This window comes from Pelodiscus sinensis, chromosome 4 (genome assembly GCF_049634645.1).
Source record: "Pelodiscus sinensis isolate JC-2024 chromosome 4, ASM4963464v1, whole genome shotgun sequence".
In the NCBI taxonomy this organism is placed as follows: Eukaryota; Metazoa; Chordata; order Testudines; family Trionychidae; genus Pelodiscus; species Pelodiscus sinensis.
In genome coordinates this window covers 94,038,891-94,066,572 of record NC_134714.1, presented here as the reverse complement: position 1 = coordinate 94,066,572, position 27,682 = coordinate 94,038,891, and the positions used below count along the sequence as shown (strand labels likewise).

The 27,682-nt window shown below is 43.9% G+C and overlaps 1 protein-coding gene across 1 annotated transcript; it reads left to right on the top strand.

Annotated features, from left to right (window-relative positions):
• On the top strand, positions 1 to 26,096 carry LIN7C (lin-7 cell polarity scaffold C). Its single transcript, XM_075927776.1, has 5 exons — positions 1 to 505; positions 13,099 to 13,217; positions 14,527 to 14,598; positions 14,936 to 15,145; positions 23,499 to 26,096. The coding sequence occupies exons 1-5, from the start codon at positions 469 to 471 to the stop codon at positions 23,652 to 23,654; spliced, it is 594 nt and encodes a 197-aa protein (XP_075783891.1). The 5' UTR covers positions 1 to 468; the 3' UTR covers positions 23,655 to 26,096.
• The last annotated feature ends 1,586 nt before the right edge of the window (positions 26,097 to 27,682 follow it).

Here is a 27,682-nt window from a genome sequence, read left to right as displayed (position 1 = left end):
CCGTGCGCAGCGCTCTTCTCCGGCCAGCGCACAGCAAAGGCGGAGAGCAAGGCGCGGAGGTCGAACGGGCCCTCGGGGCAGCCTCTCGCGCGCTACCCGCCCCCACGCTCGGATTAAATGGGTGGCAGGTCCGAGCGGCGCGCCCGCAGCACGTCACGCGCGCGGGGACAGCCGGGCACGCGCAGGGGGCTTTGCAGCCCGGGCTGAGGGCAGCGCGGTCTGGGGCGCACACGGGGGCGGGGCGGATTCCGGGGAGCGGACAGTCCCCGTCAGGCCAGAAGGAGCTGTGGGCGCCCAAGGCGAAGGAGACGTGCGGGCGGGGTCCCAGGCGCACGCGATCTCGCTGGCGAACTGCCCTTCCTACCGCTCCCCAACCGCCGCTCTCGCGGGCAGCTTCGCGCTAATCTCCCCTCCTCGGCTTGACCTTGAGCGCGGCGTGCGTCACTTCCGGCTCCGAGCGAGGAGAAGATGGCGGCGCTGGGAGAGCCTGTGCGGCTGGAGCGAGGTGAGCGCGCGCGGGGCGGGGGCGGTTACGTCGTTCCGGCCCCTTCGCCGCTCCCCACTGGGAGCTGCGGGCGGGTTCTGCCCGGCAGGGGGGCTGGAGCCGTGCGGGATCGGCCGCACCCCGGCTGCAGCAGTTCAGTAACACCCCCCCCCCTCCATCGCCGTCGGGTGCCGGGCGCGGCCCCGGGCGTTAGGCGCTGCCTGCCCGGCGGGCCCGTGTTCTCTGGCGTCTCGCGTCTGCGCTCGCCGGGCGGGGCCTGGGCATGTTCCTGGCGCGTCGTCGAGGCGAGCGAGGCTTGACACGGCTCTTCGGATCGTTCGTCTCCCCTCGCTCAGCTCCCTCCGCTCGGTTCCTCTAAGCCGCGGTCACTGGCTCCCGGGGATGCCACTGCCTCAGATGTGCGTTCTTAGGGTTCACTAACTTCAGTGAACGTCTTGCAAGGGGCAGCCAGGCAGTCGGGTTTGCGGGGGAAGGGGGAGGGGGAGACAGGACACTTTTTAGCCTCCCCCCTTTAAAATCTTGTCAAGAATTTCCCTGTCAACTCTGTACTGGACTTGTTTTGCTGGACAGTGTTTTTACAAGTCTTGAGTCTGGGTGCCGACGGGGAGCTCCAGATGCAATAATGATCATAGGAATTTCCTATATAGAAAATCTCAGACTTTGCGTTCAGTTTGCTAGATTGTCATAATGTGTGAAAGAGGCCATAAACATGGAAATAAGCATTTATACCATTCATTGCTCATGAGTTCCACTTTTCAACTTTAAGTAATACTCTTGTACCTCCTTTCCCAGTTCATATTATTTCCATTCATCCTGGCTAGCTAGTATAGGATTCAGCTGGAACATTTACTCCTGAAAGCATTCTGCAACCAATAAATAAATCTCTGTACACTGTATTTTAAAACTGCAAGCTTTGTTTGTCAGTAAGTAGGTGCAGAGTAGGGATGTCAGTGTGTAAGCAAACACACAATTAACTGATAAGCCTGGGCTTATTGATTAATCTTGTTGACTACATGCATTCTCCCCTCCTCCCCCACTTTTGCTTCCTGTATCCCTCTGACCCACCACCTGGACCACCATTCTGATTTTCTTCACACTTGGATCCTGACTGATTGAGCCTGCCTGCCCCTCAGTTGGTGCACCTGGAATAGAAGTACAAGACTCCTGTGTATTTCTGGGGTATGCCCAGGTCTTGTGTGGGCAAGAGGGCTCCCCCGGGGACTGTCGAATAGATGTGTAACCATTAAAATTTGATGAGGTTATATGACTGTTCAATTACATGCTAACATCCCTAGCACAGATTCCCTAGCGTTGCAGTGGGGGGCACATGCCACTGGCTTCATGAAGGGCAGGAAGGAGGGGAGGCTGCTGAGCTTCATTCTAGGGATGTGAATGACTAGTCGACTATCCGATAAGCAAATACTTATCAGTCAACATGCTAGTGGACTAATCATTCACCCCCCTCCCACCTTGCTGCCTCTATCAGAAAGAGGCAGCAAGTGGGGAAGGAGAGGGTTCTTCAAAGCTGCAGCACCATGTGGAGTCCAAGGTCAGCTGCGGACTCCTCAGCTGACTCCAGGTTCCCTGCAGTGCTGCCACTTTGAAATGTTTCAGGGAATACAGGGCCAGCAGGGGACTGTTTGAGTCCCTTGCTGGACCCATGCTCCCCGCAGTGTTTTCACTTTTGAAGTGTAGCAACAGCCCTTGGGCTATTGCTATACTTCAAAGGTGGAGGTGCCATATCAACTATTCAAATAGTCGATGCAATTTGCATGCAACAGTTTAGGGGGGTTGGTCTGGCAGCCCCAGCCACTCTTTGCAGGAGATGAAGAATTCCTGTATTCTACAGCCTGCAGCCCAGATTGGTCTAGGAGTCATTGGCTGCACCAGATATCTGAAATGATATACTTGCACTACTAGGGGAGTGGTATGTGACTATGCTTACAGCTTCCCTGTGAGAGAGTTATCTTTCTGTGCGGAACATCAATTTTGTGCACGTGCAGTGGCACAAATTTCCCTTTAGAGTAAACATTGTAGCACCTGACTTATAAGTCCCCCTTTTAGGCCTATACAGTATATAGCGAGAGTTAAATAACTAAGGCTATATCTACACTACCACTTTTGTCAGTATAATTTATGTTGTTCAGAGTGTGTGTGTGGGGGGGGGAACCACTCCTAAGTGACTTAAGTGTCAATGTGGATGACACTATCATAGAATTACACAACTGGAAGTTACACAACTGATTTAGCTTATCGGTTAAATGGTGATCTGGCTAGCCACTAACATCCCTAATGCTTATATTTGAATATCAGCATTCTCCCTTACACCTGCATAATTTATTTTTGTTTTAAAAAAATCCCACCCTCTAATTGGTAAAAAAGGCTAATGCAGTCTTTGGATTCATAAAAATCGGGATCTCAAGTAGAAATAGAGAAGTTGTTTTACTCCCTATTTGGCATTTCTGTGGCCTGTGGTGGAATATTTTACCCAATTCTGGTGTCTGTAAATCTAGAATAATGTTGTTAACCTGGAGAGTCTAGCCGAGAAAGGTATAACATGATCCAGTATGCAGAGATTGAAGTGAGACAAATTCAAACTGGGAACATTATTTGTGTCCTATATACAAACAATGTTTATATATATTATAATTTAAACTGGTATGCAAGAAAAAACTTGACCCTGAAAACCACCCTGCTTGCTGGCCCCTACCTCCAGCACACTCTCTGTACCCCCATTAGGAGCACGCACATCTAGCTGGTATCTATATAGGCCTGACTAACTGCGTTCCCCCCCGACACACGCACTACCCTGTAGTTGTACCCAGCCCTGCAAACTGCTCCCTCCCCCATATGCCACCAGTATATATGCCAGGGCCATAACTCCCCTCCCTCCCTTCCTCAACACAAACAGTCAGTACCTGGGCCTAGGGGCCCACAGCCCAAGCACCACTGCGCAGAGACCTATGCCCAGCCCTAATCTTGCCCCCCTCCCCTCATGGAATTTACCTGTACCTGATACCTCCCACCACCACAGATGGCTGGTGCCTTTGCCATCTGGCTGGCTTCTGTGCTGGGCCCCCACTGTCCTTGGCCCCCCTGCCTTCTCTGCTGGTACAGACCCTGGTACCTGCCCCTCCGCTTTCCCACTTGGGCTCCCACACAGCAGCCTCAGTTGCCGGAGCAGCCTCCTGCCACGTGGCTTGTGGTTCCCTTAGCCACTGGAGCAGCCACCTGGCTCATGGCTCCTCAAGCCCCAGCTGCACGGTTCTGAATTAGAGGTGGGAGGGATGGAAATTTTTTTGTGTGCGCCCATGAAAGTGCGCAATTTAGAGGAAATTCTGGGCCCAGGGTGTGAATTGTTAACAGTGAAGGTAATTGACCATTACAGCCTTCAACCAATGATTGTGAATTCTCCATTGCTGGCAATTTTTAAGTCAATTGAATGTTTTTCTAAAAGATAAGTTCTACAGAGGTACTCTGCAAGCCTACTCTGGATCACCAGAAGCTTTTGAATAGATCCCAAAATCTTTTCTTATCGTTGGGTTTCTTTATTATTTTTCTCTGGAGTCTGGAACTTGACTGTCCTTTGCCAAAAAATTTGAACCTTGACAAAAATAATTGACTTACTCCAGCTCTGGAAATTATTTTGCAGACATTCTGTGGCCTGTGTTATACAGGAAATGAGACTAGATAATCACAATGGTCCCTTTTGGTGTTAGATTCTGAGTCCATGAAGTGTCTGAAGGTTCTGTGCATACAGACATATATTTAATCCTGCTCCACATTCTGTAATGCAGTGTGTGGCATCCCCATTCTTTTGGGGACTAACAACCAAAAGAACATTACATCAGTGCTCTCTATATCTTCTGTTAAAGCGGCGAGGAGTCCTGTGGCACCTTATAAACTAACCGAAGTGTTGGAGCATAAGCTTTCGTGGGCAAAGACCCACTTTGTCAGATGCATGTCATCTGCATCTGACATGCATCTGATGAAGTGGGTCTTTGCCCATGAAAGCTTATGCTCCAACACTTCAGTTAATTTATAAGGTGCCACAGGACTCCTCGCCGCTTTTGCAGATTCAGACTAACACGGCTACCCCTCTGATACTTGATACCTTCTGTTAGAATCATCGACTACTAGGACTGGAAGGGACCTGTAGAGGTCATCGAGTCCAGTCCCCTGCACTCATGGCAGGACCCAGAACTGTCTAGACCATCCATGATATACATTTATCTATCCTACTCTTAAATATCTCCACAAATGGAGATTCCACAACCTCCCTGGGCAATTTATTCCAGTGTTTAGCCACCCAGACAGTTAGGAACTTTTTCCTAACGTCCAACCTAAACCTCCCTAACAGTTTAAGCCATTGCTTCTTGTTCTATCCTCAAAGGCCAAGATGAACAAGTTTTCTCCCTCCTCCTTATGACACCCTTTTAGATACCTGAAATCTGCTATCATGTCCCCCCTCAATCTTCTCTTTTCCAAACTAAACAAACCCAATTCTTTCAGCCTTCCTTCATCGGTCATGTTCTCTAGACCTTTAATCATGCTTGTTGCTCTTCTCTGGTTCCTCTCCAATTTCTCCACATCTTTCTTGAAATGCGGTGCCCAGAACTGGACACAATACTCCAACTGAGGCCTAACCAGCACAGTGTAGAGCAGAAGAATGACTTCTCGTGTCTTTCTCACAACACACCTGTTAATGCATCCCAGAATCATGTTTGCTTTTTTTGCAACAGCATCACACTATTGACTCCTATTTAGGTTGTGGTCCACTATAACCCCTAGATCCCTTTCTGTGGTACTCATTCCTAGACAGTCGCTTCCCATTCTATATGTGTGAAACTGATTGTTCCTTCCTAAGTGGAACAATTTTGAACAGAGCTGGTCCCAAAACAGACCCCTGTGGAACTCCACTTGTTATACCTTTCCAGCAGGATTGAGAACCATTAATAACTACTGTCTGAGTACGGTTATCCAGCCAGCTATGCACCCACCTTATAGTAGTCCCATCTAAGTTGTATTTGCCTAGTTTATTCATAAGAATATCATGTGAGACCGTATCAAATGTCTTACTAAAGTCTATGTATACCACATCCACTGCTTCTACCTTATCCACAAGACTCGTTATACTATCAGATTGGTTTGAAATGATTTGTTCTTTACAAATCCACGCTGGCTGTTCCCTATCACCCTACCACCTTCCAAGTGTTTACAGATGATTTCCTTAATTACTTGCTTCATTATCTTCCCTGGCACAGAAGTTAAACTGACTGGTCTGTGGTTTCCTGGGTTGTTCTTATTTCCCTTTTTATAGATGGGCACTATATTTGCCCTTCTGGAATCTCTCCTGTATCCCATGATTTTCCAAAGATGATAGCTAGAGCAGTGGTCCCCAACACGGTGCCCGCGGGCACCATGGCACCCGCTGGGGCACTTATGTGCACCCGCGGAGTGCCGGCTCTGGGCACCAGCAAACCAAGCACGTGCTTGGGGTGGCACATTGCCAGGGGTGGCATTCCGGCCACACCTGAGAGACACTGGCTAGAGAACTCCTAACCCTTACCTCCCGACGCGGGCCTCCCTGTGGCGTTGGGGACCGCTGGTATATAGGCATCTGACATACTGATTTGATCTTGCCTTCCCCTTCCTCGTCCCCCCCTCCCCCCAGTTTTGCCCTGACCCTCCTTTCTCTCTGCCATGATAGCCCATGCTTTCTCCCATTTCCGACTCATCTCCCGGGTCTCCGTGTTCTTCACATACAAGTGAGCAAAGGTACCCGTTGAACCTAGTTTAAAGCCTTCCTCACTAGGTTAGCCAGTCTCTGTCCAAATAGGGTCTTCCCCCTCCTTAAAAGGTGAATGCCATCCCTGCTTAGCAGTCCTTCCTGGAATAGCATCCCGTGGTCGAGGAAGCCAAAGCCCTTCTGGCGACACCATCTTCGCAGACAGGCATTCACCTCCAGGATGCACCTGTCTCTGCCTGCACCCCTACCTTTGACAGGAAGGATCGAAGAGAATACCACCTGCGCTCCAAACTTCTTCACCCATACTCCCAGAGCCCTGTAGTCACTCTTGATCCACTCGGTGTCATACCTTGCAGTATCATTTGTGCCCACATGGATGAGTAGCAAGGGGTAGTAGTCAGAGGGCCGGATAATCCTCGACAATACCTCCATAACGTCTTGGATACAGGCCCCCGGCAGGCAGCATACCTCCCAAGATGAAATGTCAAGGCGACAGATGGGTGCCTCTATCCCCCTCAGAAGAGAGTCTCAGACCACCACTACCCTACGTTTCCTATTCGCAGTGGTGACAGCAGACCTCCCAGCCTTGGGGGTACGAGGCTTCTCCTCTTCTCTTGTAGGGGGTGATTCCTTATCTCCTGTATCAAGAAGAGCATAACGGTTTCCTAGTATCACAGCGGGAGGGCTCAGAGCAGGGGTGGAGCACTGCCTGCTGCCAGAAGTAACCAGCTGCCAGTGTCCACCCTGAGCCGTCTCCTCCTCCACCAGTGATGTGCCAGCAGTCTTGTGTACTGGGACAGTTACCTCAGCTGCCTCCACATGAACACTGTCCAGGAATTGCTCGTGGATTCACATGCTCCTCAGCCTAGCCACCTCCTCCTGTAGCTCTCCCACCTGCTGCCTGAGAGATTCCACCAGCATGCACCTTTCACGTTGGATGGTCCCCCCAGCCTGGATATCAATAAGTGGGAATTGCAAGCCACAGTCCCTGCAAAACCACACCAGGATCTGGGTAGAGGCATCCATGCTCAGGCGCTCTGTCTGGCTACAGGCGCAGGGGGAGGAGACCTAAGCAGTGCTGGCACAGGAGTTGCGGGTCTTCCTAACCATCGTAAACCTCCCTCTTTCAAACTCCCTCTTAAACTCCCTTGTCTGCAGCCTCCTGGTCGCTCTGCCTCTGGCTTTTAAAGCCTGCTTGCCTAGATCAGGGCTGCCCCCTTGTGAGTCACACAGGGGAAGGCTGACCAGAGGCAATCAAGGGAACAATCAAGAGAACAAAGGTCAGGCACTCAGTCCCAACTGCCACAGCAGCTGAAACTGAAACTGAAGTCACCTGAAATCAGAAATAAAATTCAAACAGTCGAGGAAACTCACTTACACCAACAGCTAGTACTCTCTCACCTGGTAGCCTGTTCAGCAGCGGGATCTCTTGCTCTCCCTCTTAAACTCCCCTGTCTGTAGCCCCCTGTCCGCCTCGTTCCCCTGGTTGCTCTGCCTCTGGCTTTTTAGCTTACTGTTTGTTTCCAGAGCTTAATCTTTAAAATGCTTTTGGGCTAGGGCTAGAATGTCAGTGCCTCCCCCCCCCTTTTTTTTTGTAATTGACAAATACAGCTGCATTCAGAGGGATATGGAAATTGAATTCCTAGTAATTAAATTTGAGAGCTGGAGATAAGGCATGCTCAGTTCCAGCTCTTATACCCCTGGGCTATGTCTACACTGGCAGCTTCTTGCGCAAGAACAGCCGTTCTTCCGCAAAAACTTGCCAGCTGTCTACACTGCACGAGCATTCTTCCAGAAGTAAATTTACAGTACAGCATTGTAAAACAGGGCTTCTTCTGAAAGAGTTATTCCTCTCCCCATGAGGAATAAGCCCTCTTGTGCAAGAGCTCTTCCAGAAGAGGCCAGTGTAGACAGGCAACATGAATTTCCTGCGCAAGAAGCCCCTATGGTTAAAATGGCCATCAGAGCTTTCTTGCGGAAGAGAGCGTTTACACTGCCATGGATGCTCTTGCGCAAAAGCACATGCCAGTGTAGACACACTCTTGTGGAAGAGTTCTTGCGCAAGAAGCTGCCAGTGTAGACGTAGCCCTGATGTCCAGCTAGTTACACTCAACTGGCCAAATAGCCATATTGTTCCAAGTTTAGGCCGTTTAGAAATTTGGGGCAAAAATTGTCAGGGATGGTACTTGGTTCTGCTGTGTAGGCAGGGGACTGGACTCGATGACCTTCAAGGTCCCTTCCAGTTCTAGGAGATAGGCATCTCCATTAATTTAAAGTTAACTAGCGAAATAGTCACATGTAACTAGCATGTAGGACACCATGATCCTAGACTGTGGAATACCTTACCAGAGCAGATCGAAATTGTCTAGTCCAGTAGTTTTTAAGCTTTTTTTTTCTAGTGACCCAGTTGAAGAAAATTGTTGATGCCTGCCACCCAACACTATTTGACTAGAGTGTGGGTTCCAGAGTGGGGCTGAGGAAGAGAGCTTTAGGGTATAAGAGGGGGCTCTGGCTTTGGGGTGGAGGTCAGAGCTGGGTCAGGAGGGGCTACCTTGAACAATTTTCAATCACCAATGCAGCGAGGGTGCTAAAGCAGGCTTCCTGCTTTTCCTGGCACTGCAGACCTTGCTGCACCCCAGAAGCCCTTTGTGCTCCCCCCCACACACACACCCTCTCACCCCCCACCTATGAACTGGGCCTGTCAGTGGCTGCTTCTGGGGCACAGCGCAATCTGCAGTGCCAGGACAGGGAGGTAGCCTGCCTTAGCACCCCCATTGGTCACCTGATCTCCCTGCAACAATAAGACCCAGTACCTGACATTCCACATCCTAGTGCTGGATTGCGACCCATAGTTTGAAATATGGATGTGATTGACTAGTTGGCTATCCAATAAGCAAATTTTTATCAGATAGTCAACACACTAGTCGCTCCCCCCCTCCCTTGCTGCCTCTATCAGAAAGAGGCATCAAAGGAGCGGGGGAGTGGTGGCGGCACTTCAAAGTGGCAGCAACACATGGTGCCCGGCACCAGACCCTGGGCCCCACACAGCACCAGACCCTGGGTTCCACACAGCGCTGCTGCTTTGAAACACCGCATTCAGCCTGGGGTCAACTGGGGACTCTCCCGCTGACCTCAGGCTCCATGCGGCTCTGCTGCTTGAGTCCCCCACTGGCCCCATGAGCCCTGCAATGCTTTCGCCTTTGAAGTGTAGCAAGAACCCTGGGTCTGTTACTACGCTGCAAAGGCAGAGGTGCCTTTATTGACTAATCAAATTGCATCGATTATTCGATTAGCTGATTCATCTAAATTTAACATCCCTAGTTTGAAAACCACTGATCTGGGCTGTTTACTGAGCTTTTTGCAAACAAAACACTTTGAACAGGTTCCTGTCTTGAATAGTAGAAACTGAAGAATGGAGGTGAGGTAGCCAAATCCTGGCATAACATCTACAGGCAGTCCCCGGGTTTCGTACAAGATAGGGACTGTAGGTTTGTTCTTAAGTTGAATTTGTATGTAAGTCGGAACTGGTACATATTGTAGGGGAAACTCTAGCCAAACATTTCTCCAGAGCTCAGTTTTATTCTCCCACACCTCACTTCCCTCAGTCCTTTATTCTCAAGCTGAGATGTCTGCTGAGAAAAGCCGCTCCGCGTCTCCCTGGTCTGCTGGGGGGGGGCGCTAGCTTCGCGTCTCCCTGGTCTGCTGGGGGGGGGGGTGCAGCTAGTGTGGGGTTGCCTCACCCCGTTTGTAGGTAGGGATCCGATGTAAGTCGGATCCATGTAACCCGGGGACTGCCTGTATTTGGCAAAAAGCATTTGTTTCAAAATATGGTATTTGTCATTCACATACTAGTAATCAGATTATAAATGCTTTAGATGGGATGGACAGTACATTCCAGTTCAGCGTGAAGTGCAAACAATAGAAGACTTGCTATAGAAAGCAATAACTCCACAGCATATGTAATAGTGTCTAATCTTGTCACAGAACATTACTAATGCTATGGTTATATAATAGAATGATTTTTGCAGTGTTTGATTTTGGTTGGAAATTACTGTGTCAGAGGAATTTAACAGAACCTGATTTGAGATTTGAAAAAAAATTCAATCAAATCAAGTTTGCATTTAAAAAAAAAAGTATTTTCAGGCATTTTAGTACTTGTTTTAGTACTAAAAAATAGAGATGCAAAAGTGTGGTAAGGATTTTAGGAGGCAGGTAATTAGCTAATCATGTAGTCAATAGAATTTTTATCAACCACATGATTAGTCGATAAGGGAAGGCACTCAGTCCCGGCTCATGCCAGGTCCAGGAACTAACCCACTGCAGCAGCATGGCGGGGTAGGTCCTGGACCCAGTGCCAGCTGGGACTGAGCTGGGCTGCCTGCCTGGCTGGAGCAGCCCCTGTCCACAGCAACCCAGGCTGGCCATGGACAGAGGCTGCTCCAGCAGCAGCCCCTGCCCACAGGGGGTCCCAGCGAGGAGCTTGGGTCTGCTGTGGACAGGTTCTCCTATGTGGCAGCCTCCCCTGCGCCCACCCACACTGCTGTGTCTAATAGAGGCAGCAGTGCGGGAGAGCAAGCGGCATTACAGAGATAGCAGGCAGGAGCTGGTTCACGCAGGGAGCTGGCTTAAAAACTGGCTCCCACACACACCAACTCCTGGGGAGCCACCTACCACCCCGCACTGCTACCTCATGCTGCCTCTGATACAGAGGCAGCAAGGGAGGGGGGAAATGAATAGTCAAGTAGTCTAGTCAACTACTCACTTACTTCCCTAGAGTGTAGCTGTATAAAAGGGTTCCTGATATATTGGTTACCCAAACTGCTACACAGGGCTCCTGGTCCATCTCCCTGGGAGCTGCCTGCCATCCCGCACTGCTGTAGCACAGAGCAGCGGGCAGGATCCGGTACGTATGGGGAGCTGGCTTAAAAGCCACCTGCCACCCCTCACTGCTGTCTTATGCTACCTCTAATAGAGGCAGCAGTGCAAGGTGGCAGCCGGTGCATTAAAAACCGGCTTCTGGGGCGCATCAGCTCCCCAGGAGGTGGCTACTGGCCTGCATATAACTGCTGAAAATTTCAGTGTTACACATCCCTATTAAAAGAGCATCAAATTGTCTGGAGTGGTTCACAACTGAGTGCCAGCCACAGAGCAGCTCGTCAAAAAGCAGGGCAGACTCCTCACATTGGCTGTATGTTCTATAACTAGATACCCTGGGGGAGTTTTGCACCACTATTCTGCTGTATTCCCAGAGTACAAATATTTGAGGCCATTATTCCTTTCAGAGAATAATATGCACATAACTTGTCACCCAAATGACATTACCAAGACACTTGAGCGTTAAGACATTGTATTAGATAAAACAAATGTATTAACTACAAAGAGAGAGTACAAGGAATGAGACAAAAAGTCAGAAATGGGCTACAAGAAAAATACAGTAAAACACCTTAACACACTGTTTCAAGATTCAAGCAAAGTTTCTCATCACATACTTTCAGCAGCCTTGCTAAATAGACTCTGTCCAGAGTCTGGAATTAGCTTCCTTTTTCGGTTCAGGTGCTGTGTGTGTCATGGCAGGGAGAAAAAGAAGGGTGCCTTTGGATCCTTGTCCCCTTCTTGAAAAGCATTTTCAACTGGGTACTAGGAGTTAGAGAGTCTGTGTGAAAGGATGTTCTCTGTTGCTTTTCTTCCTCACCCATTTGAGTTTGGCTTTATTTATCAAAATTAAAATTAAACAAGGTATACATTCCTTTGTTTAGGACAGATCTGTTTGCCAGCCTCAGTTTGGGCAGGGTTCTGGGGTCTGGAACATGTGTTAATAACATCATACAGGGAAATCTTACAGCTTTATATACAAGGTTCTATACATATTTTATTAAGATGATATTGACCAGTAAATTATGAGTTTTCAGGTGATAGCTTGTACATCATGCTTTGTACAAAACTATTAAAGTAGTGTGTAGGGTGTGAATATTAGTAGATTTTGTCACAATGGGTAAATATGGGTTGAAGGGAGTCATAGAGGCAGTAGAACTGAGGGGTTGGAGTTGGTAGGGTCCGTAACTGGGATGGCAGGTAGAGCCAGGAAGGCAAGGAAGCCAGAAATACAAGTGAAGGAGAGTGGATAAAGCATCTGTGCACTGTTATCCAGTATACTGACACCAGCACTTTTACTCATTTCTTTTTTCTATTTTGTGTAGTCCCTTTCATATTCCATCTGTGAATGGTAATATTAATCAATGTTGATTTTAGACAAAAAAGGATGGAAAATAAGAGAGACCATAACATTTGACACATTGATGGAGCATTGAAAGTGGTACATACCACTATAAAGGGATTCAAAGGATCAGAGAGACAAGAAGATTTCAACATGTGAGGATGAGATATTGAAGGAGTCATTGTAGGAGACAGGGCCTGGATGTTGATGCATTAACTCAGAGGTGGGGAATCTATTTTGGGTCAGGGACCACTGACCCATAGAAGAATCAGTCGGGGCCACACACAAGTGAGAAGTAAAATGAGAGGCCCTTGACTAAGAGGGCAAAAGACATTCCTCACATTCCCTTTGCACACCACAACCTAATGGGGTCTAGGCTGGTAGATTTTGTAGAGGCCTGGGGGGCCAGATCCAGGCAAGCTGGGGGCTGCATCCGGCCCCCGGGCCTGAGGTTCACCAACCCCTTTATTAATTGGTGTCTTCTCCTTCATAGTTCATGATTGTGTTAAAGGAAATGCATTTAAACATCCTTAATTCTGACTTACAAAGTTGTGTGCGTGCGTGTGTGCACGAATGCACTAAAATACCATTTTCTGAGTTCATCATTATCAATATTTTATCTTTTCCCAGACATCTGCAGAGCTATTGAATTACTGGAAAAATTGCAGAGGAGTGGAGAAGTACCACCACAAAAACTGCAGGCTTTGCAGAGGGTCCTTCAAAGTGAGTTCTGTAATGCTGTGAGGGAGGTAAGTTATCCTGACATAAACAAATAAATACGAGATATATGCCTGCTTTTAACATATATACTGTTCAAAAGCTTCAGAGTGGTAGTCAAGTTAGTATTTAACAGGAAAAACTTAAAAAACAACAAATAGTCTAGTAGCATCTTAAAAACTAACAAAACATGTAGAATGATATCATGAGCTTTCACGGGCACAACCCACTTCTTCAGATTGCTAAATGGCAGTTAGCTAATAGTATAGTCAATGCAATTTGTATTGACTATACGATTAGTCAGTAGGACCACGCTGCAATGGGGGGTAGTTCCAGAAGCCAGCTCAAATATTCTGGTTAACTAACTATCACAAGCTAAAGACTCCATGAAGAAAAGACACTTCATTTTTGTTACAAGGTAAACTCACTTGAGCGTAATCTCAGTGAGTATACTTTGCAATGAAATAAGTGTCTTGTCTTTATGTATTGTTATGAGATAGCTCATGCAATCCTGTACCCTGCATTTAAAAAAAAATTTGTAGTTACCCTGCATCTTTTTAAGTAGTAAAGACATGCACTGAGTCAGTAAAAATATGAACTCTCTTCTGTTTCCGCCTTAAGATTAACACTGTTCCAACATTAATTAGCATTTTCCCCAAGGCTTTCACTCCTTACCTGAACTCTTGAGTGGTTCTTCCAGGTGTGGACAGGAGTTGCTGCTGATCCAACTATTGCTTTTGGTTTCAGTGAGCAGTGCTGTTTATTTTATTGGTCATATTCACTGTGCTTCAATGGCCCATTCACAAGGCACAGGAGAAGATGTGACTTATTATTGTAGGTCCTGTCTTAGGCTGTGTCTACACTGCAGCGTATAACCACAAAACTTTAGCAGTTTAGGGATATTCCATCCCCTGAGAGACATAAGTTACACTGACATAAGCGCTTCTTTGCACAGTACTATATCTCCAGGAGAGCTTCTATCACTCAGGGAGGAGGGTTTTTTATGTCAATGGGAGAGCTTTCCTGGCAACAAAGTTCGCCTTCATGAAATGCACTCCAGCAGCCTAGCTTGTGTTGTTACAGCTTGCTGTTGCAGTGCTGTATTTATGGACGTAGCCTTAGCAAGAGGTGGCTTTCCAATAGGGCAAGCTGTTTCTTTTTCATGCACTTACCCCCTTTCTCTATAAATTAGGAAATGCAGTTTTGAGAGTAGCAGCAGAAGAATTGATCTTTTGCACACATCTAGCATAGCAGTTTATTTGTCACATCATCTAAGCAGAAAAAGTATGTATTCATTTTTCCTATTAAATTACGTACCTACTAAATAACCTTGTCTTAAAGGTATATGAGCACGTATATGAAACTGTGGACATCAGCAGTAGCCCTGAAGTGAGAGCTAATGCTACAGCAAAGGTAAAAGTTTTACTATAACTAGAATGGAATTTTATAGTTTGTCTCAAAAAGGGTGAACTAGATGTCTCCTCTTGATATGACCTGTTAATCTGTCAGTTGTATGAACAAGACATGAAAGACTTGTTACTTAAAATGACATTCATTTTTATTTAATTAAAATGCCTCTTAGTTTTCGTATTCTGATGTTGACGTAGAATACACATTACTGTTTACTTCATTGTCCATCTCAGAATAGCTAGCAAGACCTTTTCAAATATCTACCACCTCTGACTATAAGAGGCAGAGACTTTCTAAGGTTCCAATTTTAAGAAAAAATAAATAGTTTTGTTTCTTTCAGGCCACCGTTGCTGCATTTGCTGCCAGTGAAGGTCATTCTCATCCCAGGGTTGTTGAGTTGCCTAAAACAGAAGAAGGTCTTGGATTCAACATTATGGGAGGCAAAGAGCAAAACTCGCCAATCTATATCTCTCGAATTATTCCAGGCGGTATAGCTGATAGACATGGGGGACTGAAACGTGGAGACCAGCTTCTTTCTGTAAACGGAGTGGTAGGGATTGGTTTTAACTTTCAGTTGTAGTAACTACTTATGTCCACTTGAGGGTGCATAGAGACTGTAGTTTGCATAAACCTGGTGCCTTTTTTAGGGTTTGCAATGTGATAGAAATCTTATCCTGCTGTTTGTAGTTGATTCATAATTATCGAGACAAGGACGTTGGGCAAAATTTGAGTATGGTGAGAGTTCTTGGACTTTGCTTTGTTGTTGTACATGAGTTCACTAAATGATAATACAAGTATACCATGACATGAGGAAATATTTCAGAGCCTGGGAAGATAAATAAGGCACAGTGTTAGGTACTTTATTTTGAAGCAAATTGTATTATTGCCCTGTTAAATAGTTTTACAGTTATAGATGGACATATTTTTTTCAACAAATACTGGAAAAAGCTGTTTTGGTTCAACCAAAACTGTTTGTAAATTGGGGTTAAATTCAGTGAATAGCTTCAGCTGAATAAAAACTGAAAACAAAATTAAAAGTCAAAATGGTTTGTTTTGAAATTTTTGAAACACACTATTTGTAATCAGCATGTGCCATTTCAAAATGTCATTTTGAATTGACTGAAAAGAGTTTTTTGCTTTCTCATTTCAGCAAGAAAAATGGAGAAAAATATCAGTTTTAGTTTGATTTTTTTTAATTTATTTTTTGCTTTTATCCACTGTAATAAACAATTATTAATTCAGTTCTAGTTATAGTGGTGTTAAAGTGGTTGATATTGCAGACTTTTAATATTGTGATGGTAAGGTAGGTACCAAAACCATTCAATGTGAGACAAGGTAATGAAGTGAAGGTCCTTTGATGTTGTCATTGTCCTGATAAAAATGCTGCTGGAAATAGAAAAGTTACAAAGCGCAAACAACAGAATAATTTTGGCAAAGGCTGTGATTTTTTTCACTTAAGTATTGAGATTTTAAAAATCATTCCTCCAGCTTCTTGTAAAAAGTAGCGTGTATTTTTAAATTCGGTGACTGATTTTTTTTTTGTAGCCATAATAGAGCTAGTAGATGTCCTTTGCATGGGGTGTCTTAAGACACCTGATTCTTCAGTCCCCAGTATATGGAATAGGAAGAGGTCATGGTCAAAGTGCTACAACTTTTGTTTGCTAGTACCAGGATTCCTTGGGCTAGACAGTGTGCCTCTATAGAAATTCCTAAAATAAAACATACTCTTAGAAAATACTGAGGCTAGCATAGAACTGGCCGCAGAATCCATGAGCCTAAGCTGGCTGGCTTCTGCCTTCCTCATCCACAGACACTCCAAAAAAACCCTTCTGCTTAGCAGACAATGGACATAAATTTAAAAATAGAATTTTAAAATAAATAATACTGTGATATGTTAATGCACACCCAAGATGTATTGTTTTTATGTTCCAATTTTAAATGAAGAAATATATCTAAGTATATCCTTAACATCTTAATATATATACTATACAACCAACTTGTTTTGAATAACTGTATTCAGAATTAACTTAGTGTTGCTAATTGAGGAGTAACTGCACTTATGTTGCCTCTTGAGAGTGCCTACTTACCATTTTAGGCTCTCACTTGTCACTTCTTTTAAGTGGAGGTCTCAAGGCTCTCTCCTTTTTGACTGGGAGTTTTAGGCTGTACAGCTGCCAGCCTTACACTGTGATTTGTCCAGCAAGCTAGTTTGCCCGAGGCCATGTCTGCACTATGAGATAAGGTCAAACCTATTAAGGTCGATTTCTGGTCACCTGATTTTGCAAAATCAAAGGTCCATGTCCCCCTGTGCACAAGAATTCAACATAATTCGAAGTAGCATGTCCCCCATTAGGGAGACTGCTGTCAACTTTGAGAGCAATACACTGTGGGGCAGCTATCCCACAATAGCTGCACTGCTTTGCATTCTGGGTTATACTCCTGGTGCATGCTGGGACCAAAACTTTGCAGAAGGTGGTTTATGGGTTCATGTCATCAACGTCCTATAATGCGCTCATCTACTCTCTCCCTCCTTGCTTGAGGTCAACAGGAAACAATCTTTTTGGCCCTGGTTGCCCACACCGACATCATAGCAGTGCGAACATGGCACTTCTTATGATGTTGATATCTACCTTGATGCGCCTAATGGTGCAGTATTTTGAGAGCATAAGCACATCACTCCATCAGGAAGAGGACGAGGAGGCACCAGGAAGAGGACAAAGAGGAATCTCCTTCTTGGGGTGCCATGGGCACTCTACAAGTGAGCACTTGGGCTGAGTGAATTGGAAACACAGCCAGCAATCAATCCTCCGGAAACAGTGTCTGATGGGTCTGTTACCATCAGACACGCACAGGCTGGTGGGACCGCATAGTGCTGCAGGTATGGGACAGTCAGCAGTGGCTGCAAAACTTCCGAATGCGCAAGGCCACTTTCTTGGAACTTTGAAAATGGTTTTCACCTACCCTGAATGAAACCCGCTCTCACAGTGGAGAAGCATGTGGCAATTGGCCTGTGGATGCTTACAAAGTCAAACAGCTACCGATCATTTGGGAATCAATTCGGAGTGGGGAAATCTACAGCGGAGGCTGTTATACAAGTAACCAAAGGAATCAATGCCATTCTGCGATGGAGGGTAGTGACTCTGGGAAAGGTGGATATCATAGCAGAGGGCTTTGCCTCAATGGGGTTCCCTAATGCAGTGGGGCAATAGACGGAACGCACATCCCCATTTTGTACCACCTTGCCACAGAGTACATAAATCGCAAGGGGTACCTCTCCATGGTGCTGCAGGTGCTTGTGGATTACAAGGGCCATTTCACCGACATCAATGTGGGATGGTTGGGGAAAGGTCCATGATACCCGCATCTTTAGGAACTGCTGCCTCTTCAGAAAGATGTAGGCTGGAATTTTATTCCCAGATCAGAAAATCAAAATCAGAGGTGGATGTGCCAGTATTGATCCTTGGTGACTTAGCCTACCTCTTGCTCCTGTGGCTTATGCAGCCTGGACACCAGTAAGGAGCAGTTCAACTACTGCTGAGCAAGTACAGAATGGTGGTGGAATGTGCTTTTAAAGGGAAGGTTTAGGAGTCTACTGATTAGGTTAGACCTCAGTGAATGCATCATTCCATTTGTGGTGACAGCCTGCTTTGTGCGCCCTAATACTTGTGAGAGCAAGAGGGAAAGTTATCTGGCAGGGTGGGGGACTAAGGCAGAGCACAGTCGGGAGAGATTTTGAGCAGCCAGACACCAGGTGATGAGAGCACAACACAGGCCAGTGCAAATCAGAGAGGCTTTGAAAGAAAGTTTCATGAATGACCAGTTTTGAGAGTCACGCACATTACTCTCAACAAGATGCTCCTGCATTGTGTGTTAGCGTATGATCCTCCTACCCCACTCCTGTAATACAAGCAATAAAGAGACTGTTGTTCAGAGTTCATGTGTTTTTATTTAGGGAAGACAGTAGAGGCATAAAAGAAGTCCATGGCAGGAACTGAAAGGTGGGATGGAGGAATCAGAAATGCAGGGATGACAACCTTTTGCCTCCCAAGCCCCTGTAGGTTAAGTGTGAGGCTGCCCTTGAGATCCCCCTCTACCATCACCTTGTGTCCTGTGGTCCCTCAGGGTGAACACTATGGAGCTGGGTGAGGAGGGAAAGTTGTTCTGAATGGGATGGGAGGGTCCCACTCCAGGCTGTCTGCCAGGTGCTCCATCACAGCCATCAAGGGCGGAAAGATATTCTTTTATTGCTTTGCTTGCATTCCCTGCACTCTTTCCTGTACTGCCACTGCACTTGCATCTTCTCCAGGAACTTATTCCTCCACTCCATTTGCTCCTTAAACATGTCTTCTCTTGTCCATTTTTGCCTGCAGATTTGGGCTAGATGGACAGCTTTTGGGGAGTACACAGCAAGCTGCCTGCTGTTCTCACTGTAATGAAAAGTTATAAGAGCACACATTACAGGAGGTACATAAACGTAATCTGCTGACATACAGCAAAGATCTCTCTAAAGACAATGGAGATATGTTCTGTGCAAGGCCAAAATTATGTTTTAAATCGACTACTGTACAGCAGGTACACCACAGAGTTCTAAAGGGAGCATCTGGGCTCATGGCAGTTTTGAGGCAGGCATGATCCTGCAGGTGGGAGGAGGGATGACAGGGGCATGGTGGTGGCGCTCTCAGCTTCTTCCTGGGAGAATGCTACTTTCCCATCCCACAGGAGCCTATGGTTGCCATACAGGTTATCATGTGAGATACCAGTCTTCTCTGAATCTCACGGAGTGATAGGGAGCTGATGCTGACTGAATGTGGCCAGAAACCTGGGCCTTATGCTGCAGTGACATCAGATCACTTACTGCTGGCTTGTTGTAGGAAGGTGTCCTACTGTGGAGGGTGGAATAAAACAGGCCTCCCCTGAAACCTTGTGACAAGGATCAAATAGTTCTTATCTGAGAGCTTCATGGAGATGTGCAGGGAGGATTCCCCTTCCATCTCCAGACACGTTAACAAGCTGTTCTGGGTCCCGGGCACACACTGTAGGCACAGAATATGCCACAGACCACATCCGATTGCCTTAACCTGCTTGTAGTAAGAAAAAAATTGTGCAGTCACCAGAAGAGCCCTCCTTGGGATCAATGCTCGACTGTAAGATGTGCTGGAAGGAGGGGATTGGCTCCAAAGTGATGAAAAGTTCTTGGCGCTCACGGCTCGCTGGCTACCCATTCTCGTCATCCTCCCACTACCACCATGCTGTCCTCTACGCTACTGCCCTCAGTGTCTTTGGTGGACTACACAGTCTGGTTTGGGAAGCTTTTCGGGTCCTCCCCTAGAATCACATTCAGCTGGTCATTGAAGTGGCATGTTTGTGGCAATGCACTAAACATCCATTTGCCGCCTCTGTCTTGTGATAAGACTGCCTCAGATTCTTTATTTTAACATGGCACTACTGGGGGGCCCCTGGAGTGTCTTTTCTCCATCATGCATTTTTCTCTCTTTGCGTAGATATTGGCATTTCCATTGTTGTTTCAGAGCTCCAAGATAATGGATTCCTCTCCCCGTACCTCAGTGAAGTCCAAGATATGCTGCACACTCCATGACTGGTGCTCTTTTGCACATCTGGGAACTAGAGCTAATGGAACTTGAACTTATGGAAGTCATGGTCACATGTGTTGCTCTGGTGTACTACCTGCTCTGAGGAGCGCTTGGAACATTGGCCACATGGGAAATGAAATTCAAACTTTCCCAGGGTTTTTCCTGTTCACCTGGAGATCAGTAGAAGCACAAGTTCTGGTCAGAGTGGGGCATTATGTGATGCCTCCCAGAAGCCAAAAACCTAAACTTTCTCAACGCTGGGTCTACACTGCCGTGAATTCGACTATGCAAGGTTGAAATTTGTGTTACTCCTTGTGCAAAGCAGAAGCACCGAAATTCACTTCAGCAGCCCTTAAAGTCAACAGAAAGGGGTTGGTGGTGTGGACTCGCTGTTTAGAAAATCGACCTTATGCAGCTAAATTTGACCTAAACTCCTAGTGTAGACCAGGTCTAAGGCTCTGCCCTGTGTATTGCTTTCTCTCAGGACAATGGCAGTGTGTTTTTCTTTTGGTTGTTTGTTTTATTAACCAGTGACTATACAGTTGTAGCAAAGTAAAGTAAATTTATTCTTAGGTCAAAAGTATTACAGAGAAAACATTTAAAAGAGCCCTTACAATAAATAGATTTAAACCTCACATTAACCATACCAGAAGTTGCTTGTCAGTCTTATGGGGCCACAATAGGACAAAGGCTTTCCAGGGTTCAGTCCAAGAACATAAGAATGGCCATGTGGGTCAGACGAAAGGTCCATATAGCCCGGAATCCTCTTGTACAACAGTAGCCAATGCTGGTGTTCCAGAGGGAATGAACAGAACAGGTAATCATCAAGTGATCCATTCTCTGTCACACTTGGAGAATTGAGGTTCCCCTGAATCCAAATTCCTACCTGTTTGCTGAGTCAAAAAAGACCCCAAGTCAGTTCAAACTCATCTGTTTATACCAAAAGGAATACATTTAATTAGGGCTCTCAAGTGATTAAATGTGTTGTTAAAAATAGAGAATGCTATTTATATACATTTTTGTATGTTTTCTACATTTTCAAATATATTAATTTCAGTTACAGTACAGAATATAAAGTGTACTATGCTAACTTTATTTTTTATAACAAATATTTGCATCGTAAAAAAATGGTATTTTGCAATTCAGATAATAAAAATTCAATCTACTGTGAAAGTGCAACTTACAAATGTAGAATTAAGTACAAATAAACTTTTATTTTGAATGCAATGTAAAACTTCAGAGCCTACAGTTCACTCTGTCCTTCTTGTATAGACAGTCACTCAGATAAACAATGTTTACGTTTGCAGGAGATAATGCTACCCACTTCAGGTGCATCTATACAGCACCCTTACCTTGAAATAAGATAATGCAATTTGTGCTATGCAAATTGCAAAGCTTATTTCGAGGTTATTTTGAAATAGCTTATTTAGAAAATTTTGAAATAAAGCACTGTTTCAACAAATCCCTTAACGCTCGTGGAACAAGGGTTACAGGGATGCTGGAAGAGCGCACCAGTTATTTTGAAATAACTGGTGCGTTTAAACACTCAGAATAGCTATCTCAGGATATCAGAGGTGATGCAATTCATTGGTCTGTGCTGATTTGGATCATCATCGAACAGAACCCTTATCAGCATCGACACATCTTCTAGAATGGTGGTTGACATGTGAAGGGACGTATGAATCTTTAACGCATCTGGCATGTAAATATCTTGCAGTCTAGGCATTCCATGCAAACATCTGTTCACTTTCAGATGACATTGTAGACAAGAACCATTATCTTCTCCAGAGGTAAACAAACTGGTTTGTCTGAGTAATTAGCTAAGCATGAAGTAGGACTGAGTGGACATATAGGCTCTAAAGTGCTGCATTATTTTGTTTTTGAATGCAATTATGTGATTTAAAAAAAATCTACATTTGTAAGTTGTACTTTAATGGTAAAGAGATTTGCACTACAGTATTTGTATGAGGTGAATTACAAAATATTTTTTCTTTTTTCATTTTTACAGTGCAAATATTTGTAATAAATATATTGCTGTCAGTCAAAACACAGACTACAAAGTGTACAGTGCTCAATTTATATTTGAAAATGTAAAAGAAAAATTCAAAAATATTTAGTAAATTAGTTAATTGCACGCATTAACTGCAATTAATCAACAGTCCTAAATGTATTTCAGTATGCTCCCCAAAGACGTGGCGTGTTGCTGCAATATCTGTCACATTTGGCAATTAAAATTTTCTGTGTATTATTGCAAAGGCTTCACTTAATATTGCTTATGCCTTTGCCAGAATTTAGCTAATAGAAATATTATATAATATAATAGAAAACTAGATTTTTGTCCATTAAAAGATTTTAATGGTCTTCCAGAATTTTTATACTAGCAACATTGATTGTATTTTGTTTGTTTATAATAGAATTAATCTATATTTGTATAAAAATTGCTTAGTTTCTAAACTCATATTATTTTGCAATTGATTTTTTCAAACCTCTTACTTACACCATCGATCCTTACAAGCTTCTCATGCCATTTTTAAAAGAGAACCACTTGTGCATCCAACTGAATAACAAAAAATGAAAATATCGAAGCACATTTTCTAAATCTGATGGAAGGAGAAGTAACTTGGTTTTTTTAACTGTTGTTTTTCTTTTTGTAAGTAACTTTATAGTAACGGGGAAACCCTCCAATCAACAGGTACATCACCTGCCTTCTAGCTTCTAATAGCAGCAGTGGGAGGTAGGCTTGGGATAGTAATGTCATTGTGTTTGATTATTTTAATAAAGTTGGGAAAATAAACTTTTGCTGACTGATGATAAACCATGGTGCCTGGATCTTATAACAGATGCAGTGGTGGGGAGAAGTTGCTATGTACTATTTGTCTGGAGGGCAAATTTTATAAAGTCTATTAAATGTAGTCTCTAAAACCTAAAGGAACATGCTTTAAAATGTTGTCATTATTGTTCTGATTTTGTGTGTGAAGTATACAATCTAGTGATTCTTTGTATGTCTGCTTGTTCCTTGTCTTCTGTGATAAATTTGTTGCTTGGCATTCATTTCCACATTACCTTTTTTAAAATGCTAGTTAGAAAAGAAAACATCACCGTTTGTTTAGAACATCACCGTTTGTTTAGAGACTTGTTGAAGCCTCAGATCTTCAGCTGGGTGATAGAGCCCCTTGCATTACAGTTTCAAACCTGACATATTTCTAGTTTTTTATTATAATGGAAGTTTTTTGAGTAACAGAGAAGCTAAAGAATCTTCTGCAACACTTGCATTTTTTGCTAATGTGATATTTAATGGTTTATGCTTTACAGAGCGTTGAAGGAGAACACCATGAAAAAGCAGTAGAACTGTTGAAAGCAGCTCAAGGAAAGGTTAAGTTAGTTGTACGTTACACACCAAAGGTCCTGGAAGAGATGGAGTCACGATTTGAAAAAATGAGATCAGCAAAACGAAGGCAACAGAACTAATACTGAACATTCTAATTTATGGAGAAAATTATATTCTGTTTTACAGTTAACAGTTTGTTTGTGACCTAACATGAACTGCTCGGAACTATAAAAGATGCTGTCGTTTTAAAAATATTTGTTTGGAATTTTATAAATGCCTTCATATTTACATCATTTAGTTCTAAAACACACATGCTTCTTGAAAACAGAGTTTTCATAAGCATTTCTATCCAGTTGTTCTGACAGATCTTTTGCAGATAAAATCTTTACTGACCAGACAAATTTATAGACTTTTAAAATGCATTTTTAATAAGATGTACTTCTACATTTGTAACATCGTTTTTCTAAATATTTTTATTTGACATTAATCAATTTTAAAGTAAAGTCTTCAATTTGTGTGTGTGTGTGTGTGTTTACTGATTAAAAATCAAATACTTTTACCTATGAAGCTTTTGGCACTTTTCTTCTTAAAAGCATACTGTACATCAGCTACATAAAGCTAATCATGATCTCTTGTGTAGTTGATAAGTACTGGATTTTGTATTTTTGATGAGTGCATTGTATTTCTCTATGTGCTAAATCATAACTTATGATAAACGTTAACCTGGAAATTTTGTTACCTCTTTTGTAAATAATTTACAATGAACATTCACTTAACTGATTTTTTTTTTAACAATTGACATCTAAAGATCTGGAACAGTATTTTATATTTTATACTAATTTTGGAGCAGTTGGAGAGAAGTTGTAATTTGATTGTCATCATGATCGTGTCCATATATATTTATATTCAGGAAAAAAGAACAGTATCTTGAATGCAGTGAACTGAGAATTTCATATGTATTTCCCTGTTTTTTCCACTTCTTGTTTTAAAAGGTATTTGTCCGAACTGGGATTTGAATTTGTCCAATGGCAGTTCTATCGTTTATAGAGATGAGACACACAGGATTGGGGGTAGTTAATACTGACGTTAATAAACATTTTCATTTCTATAAGAGTAAGCAGTGGTGTGGAATATTCTGGTTGGGAGAGCTAAAACTTGCAAAAGTTAACAAAACTCACAGAATTGTATATAAGATTCTAAAAGAAGAAAAATACGTATACCATGTTTTTTTTTAAAAAAAAGTGATTTATCATTAGCTACTTCTAAGCTGGAGAAAACTGATTCTTCCAGTTCCTAGTCCAGAATGAGCAGCATCATAATATACAAGGAATAGAAAATGTGAAAGATTTGGTGTTGCCCACTTTGAGGTAGGAACAAGGAAATCTGCAGATAAGATGTCTCCAGATGTGGCTATTAACACTGTCAGTTGTGGCGCAGTGCTGTTTTTAAGCATGATTGAGACGTTTGCATTATGCTTTTTTTTTAATAACTTCACCTTTTAATATACTTCTGGCGTTAGCTTGACAGTACACTAAGTGTCTGTTGAACTGAAAGGCAGCTATAAGTGCATCCTACTGAAAGTAAACAAGTCTTAGAGACTTAACTGAAAAGTGCAGTTCTGAGTGTCTCTCATCTCTAATCTCTGTTCACATGGAACAACATGAAGTCAGTTGTAAAGTTAATTTCACTGTATAAAGATGGTCTAAGACGAAAAAATTTCAAAATGATGGCATGAAGCTTATGCTTAGCTGGCCCAGTGTATAAGTAATAACACTTGCATGGCTGCTACAAGCAAATTAGAAATGTGAACCCTTTCTGGATGTTTGTAAGCATTGTAAGAGTGTAAAGATAATATTTTAAAGATGTTTGAGAGTAGAGTCTGAAAAGCAATATGAATATTTATCAGTTAGATGATTCCGAGCACTGAATTGCATGGTTGAGTATCTGATATTAGTCTGTTTTGGAAGGCTTCTTGTTATTGGTAGGACCATGTTATGAACTGTATATTTTTATGGAATGATTAATGTTTAAAATTATTGAGACCAAAATCAATAATTAGACCAATCATGGAAGTGTTTTAATTTAATTGTAAAATAGTGGAGAATTGTTTTTAGAGCTTTATATATTAAAGAGAAGTATGGGTTCAAGTAAAGATAGTAATATGTATTATAAAACTCATATACTTTGTGTTACTGGGTAAAGCAATGTGTTTTGTTACCCTAAAGAAATATTTACTTTAGTGTAGCTAGAGCTGCTATAGATAAGAGCATTAGGATTTTCATTTTAAACTACAGCTTTTGAATTCAGAATATCAACTGTTCCAAAATGCTTGCTTAGAATACATGCTATTGTATGTGTATGTTGGGTTATGGGTTAATTGAAAGGATGGGTTAAAAGTCACCAAGAAAGTTATATTCTTTACTACTACTTTGTGCAGTGGCTGCACTATGTTAGTACACAGTCCCTACATGTGCAATACTTGGACACATCATCATGAGTTAAGAACGGATATATTTTCTGTGGATTATATGTACCAGGGTCCTTGATTTTAGGAATACATAAAATAAAGATATGGAATTTCACATTTTTGTGTTCATTTTTTTTTTGTTTCCTCATTTGCCACTTTCATCCAGTGAGCTTTACGAAAGAGGATACTGATTGGCAATTCAGAATCACTCGCAGAATTGAGAGTATTCATATCATGTTCATATGACTGCAAATTAAAATGCGTGTGAGGAAGTTAATCCTATCCAGTGTATGTTTTGCTCTGCTGTCTTACAACTGATTGGGTTGGATTTGAGGGTCTAACTTAACTCTAGACAGACAGCAAAATAAGAAAAATTAATAGAAAGACTAGATAAAGTTCTTGTGATTATGGAGGTACTACAGGATGGACCTTCCTGATCCAGCACCCCCAGGACGTGACTGATTCCGGATAAGGTATTTTTCCGGACCTGGGGAGGTAATTTCCAGCCTGCCTCCCCTTCCATAGAATTCCTCTCTCCCACCGCAGCCCAGCTAAGCCACATGCCAACTCCAGCCTAAAGATGTCAAAGACTAGGCGACTATCTGATAAGCATTTTCTTATCGGATAGTATTTTGACTAGTCGATATTCCCCCCTCCCTTTTTGCTGCCTCTATAATATAGAGGCAGCAAAGGTGTGTGTGTGTGAGGGGGGAGACAGCATACTTCAAAGTAACAGTGCTGCTGTGTGGCACTGCCACTTTGAAAATCCCAGGCGACTTTTCAAAGGGACAGCTGCTTCACAGCTGATGCCACCTGTGCACTAAAGAGGCAGCCGTCGAACCTGGAATCAGCTGGGGAGTCCCCAGCTGACCCTGGGTTCCCCTGCCACTTTGAAACTGCCACCTCTACCTATTTTAAAGGGGGCAGTGGAGCTTGGGGTCAACTGGGGACTACCCAACTGACCCCGGGTTCCGCGTGGCACTTCCCCGGAACCTGGGGTCAGCTGGGGACTCCCAGCTGATGCCAGACTCCCTGTGGCAGCAGAACCCGGGGTCAGCTGGGAATTCCCCAGATGATCCTGGGCTCCCCAAAGCAAGGGAACCCAGGATCAGCTGGAGACTCCCCAGCTGATCGTGGGTTCTGGTAAATGCCACGGGGAGCCTGCGGTCAGCTGGGGAATCCCCAGCTGGCTCCAGGGCTGCCCCTTTAAAACACTGCCTCTGTTGTGATTCAAAGGTGCTGCTGCCGTGGAGCCCGGGATCTGCTGGGGATTCTTCAGTGGACCCCGGACTCCCTGTGGCATCTCCCCAGAACCCAGAATCAGCTCGGGAGTCCAGGCTTCGCTGCTGTACGGAGCCTGGCATCAGCTGGGAGTCCCCAGCTGACCCTGGGCTCCACTTCCCTTTAAAACGGGTGGAGGCGGCGTTCCAAAAAATAAGGAATAAGGGTTCTTGCGCAAAAAGGTTTTTTTTTCCCCACAAAAACTGCTTCTGGAAAAAGGATTTGAAGAGAATATGCAAATAAGAGTGCGAGAAATGCTAATGAATACTTCATTTGCAGTTTCTCTTCTGGAAAAAATGATGCAGTGTAGACAGAGCCTTTGTGTCCAGTCCTATCTATTAAAAGAATATTGTTATTTACTAGACTGGACTTTGTGTTTGTGTTCAAGTAAATATTTTACAGAAGTCCTTAATTTCCACT

What these genes read in the sequence shown, in the direction of transcription:
- LIN7C (XM_075927776.1), top strand. Translation starts at nt 469, where the DNA reads ATGGCGGCGCTGGGAGAGCCTGTGCGGCTGGAGCGAG. An exon ending in GCCTGTGCGGCTGGAGCGAG is followed by an intron (nt 506 to 13,098) that starts GTGAGCGCGCGC and finishes ATCTTTTCCCAG; the next exon opens with ACATCTGCAGAGCTATTGAA. An exon ending in TTCTTTCTGTAAACGGAGTG is followed by an intron (nt 15,146 to 23,498) that starts GTAGGGATTGGT and finishes TATGCTTTACAG; the next exon opens with AGCGTTGAAGGAGAACACCA.